Source organism: Aplysia californica, unplaced genomic scaffold (assembly GCF_000002075.1).
Source record: "Aplysia californica isolate F4 #8 unplaced genomic scaffold, AplCal3.0 scaffold00141, whole genome shotgun sequence".
Taxonomy (NCBI): Eukaryota; Metazoa; Mollusca; class Gastropoda; order Aplysiida; family Aplysiidae; genus Aplysia; species Aplysia californica.
The window spans coordinates 853,909-855,177 of record NW_004797411.1 but is presented as its reverse complement, the minus strand read 5'-3'; the positions used below and the strand labels follow the sequence as shown (position 1 = coordinate 855,177).

At 40.0% G+C, this 1,269-nt stretch overlaps 1 protein-coding gene across 2 annotated transcripts in view; it reads left to right on the top strand.

The window, feature by feature from the left end:
- Window positions 1–1,269, top strand: part of LOC101858624 (ELKS/Rab6-interacting/CAST family member 1) — a 178,013-nt gene that overhangs the window by 94,509 nt on the left and 82,235 nt on the right. For both annotated transcript variants that reach the window (XM_005096891.3, XM_005096892.2), the window contains exon 17: window positions 1,101–1,206. In XM_005096891.3, coding sequence (XP_005096948.1) covers window positions 1,101–1,206 — 106 coding nt within the window. The remainder of the gene's footprint in view (window positions 1–1,100; window positions 1,207–1,269) is intronic.

Below are 1,269 nucleotides of genomic sequence, written 5' to 3'. Positions count from 1 at the left end.
ACTTGTGTTTCGCGCGCTCATATGACCTTAGCAGTTGCGAGCGCCGTAAAACCTTATACTATACATACATACATACATGGTTACAGATATTTTTTAAAAAGATAGTTTCATCGTTTTCATACTGTCCAAGCAATTCTTGACAACAATCCACATTTTGCACTTTTTTTAGGAGTCAGCAAACGTGGGACCCTGTCTCGCTAAAGCCTTGGTCATGTCCAAATGTTCATTTAAGATTCTTTCAACTGATCCAAATGTAAGCGTAGTTTCTTTGTTCAAACGTTCGACTTTCACCCGCTTATCAGACAACACAAGTTTCTTGATTTTCAACACATTCTCTTCTGTTGTTGCTGTCACGGTGCGATCATCACGGTGGTCATCTTTAATGTCGATGAATCTGCTTTTGAATTTTTTTGCACCAAAATTGTATCACAGCATAACATGGGCTGCCAGTTCCAATATTATACGGCATGCATCTCCGTAAAAGATATGCTATGGTTGCTTGCCTTGCAAGGACACCATCTTAATTACTGTTCTGTGCTCAGTTTTCTCCACATTCATTTTGAACCCGTAGAACAACATACCCCCATTCACTTACAGTCCCCAAATTTACATGCATTCTAGGACGATAATTGTTGGCTTTCACTCCAAATTTCAGCTTTCTACCTTAATTCCTTGTTGGTCAGGTTAAAAAAAAAACTTTTGCTATACCCCTCGTACATGTACTTCGGACTCAAATCTCAGATTTCCACTCAGTTGATTAAATTCGTAACCCAGTACACCAAAATAGCCTACCACCAAAGCCCTTAGAAATATTGCTAAAACACATTACTTTTTTTTTTCAAATTTGTCATTACGTACTACTTTTTTGGTGCCTATGTGTAGCGGGTAGGCTCTCCGTGGTTGCAAGTAGAAGGCCAGGGTTTAATTCTCATGTGAGGAGCATTGGTAACGAGTATCTCTGTCTTTCTGCTTGGACAATGTATCCCTCTCCCTGATAGGTATAGTTGAAGCTCACCTTCTTATTAACCTTAAGTGTATCAAATGAACACTTGAAAAAGTGCATCTTTATAACCGCCAATCAATGACGCTTTTTTCTTCAGTTGTGCCGAGATCGCGACATTTTCGCTACACGGGTCATACAGGGCAATATAAAGCTGGAGTTGCAAACCATAAAACTGCGACATATGGAAGATGTCATAATGAAAGGTCAGACACACGCACACACACACACACACACACACACACACACACACACACACACACACACAC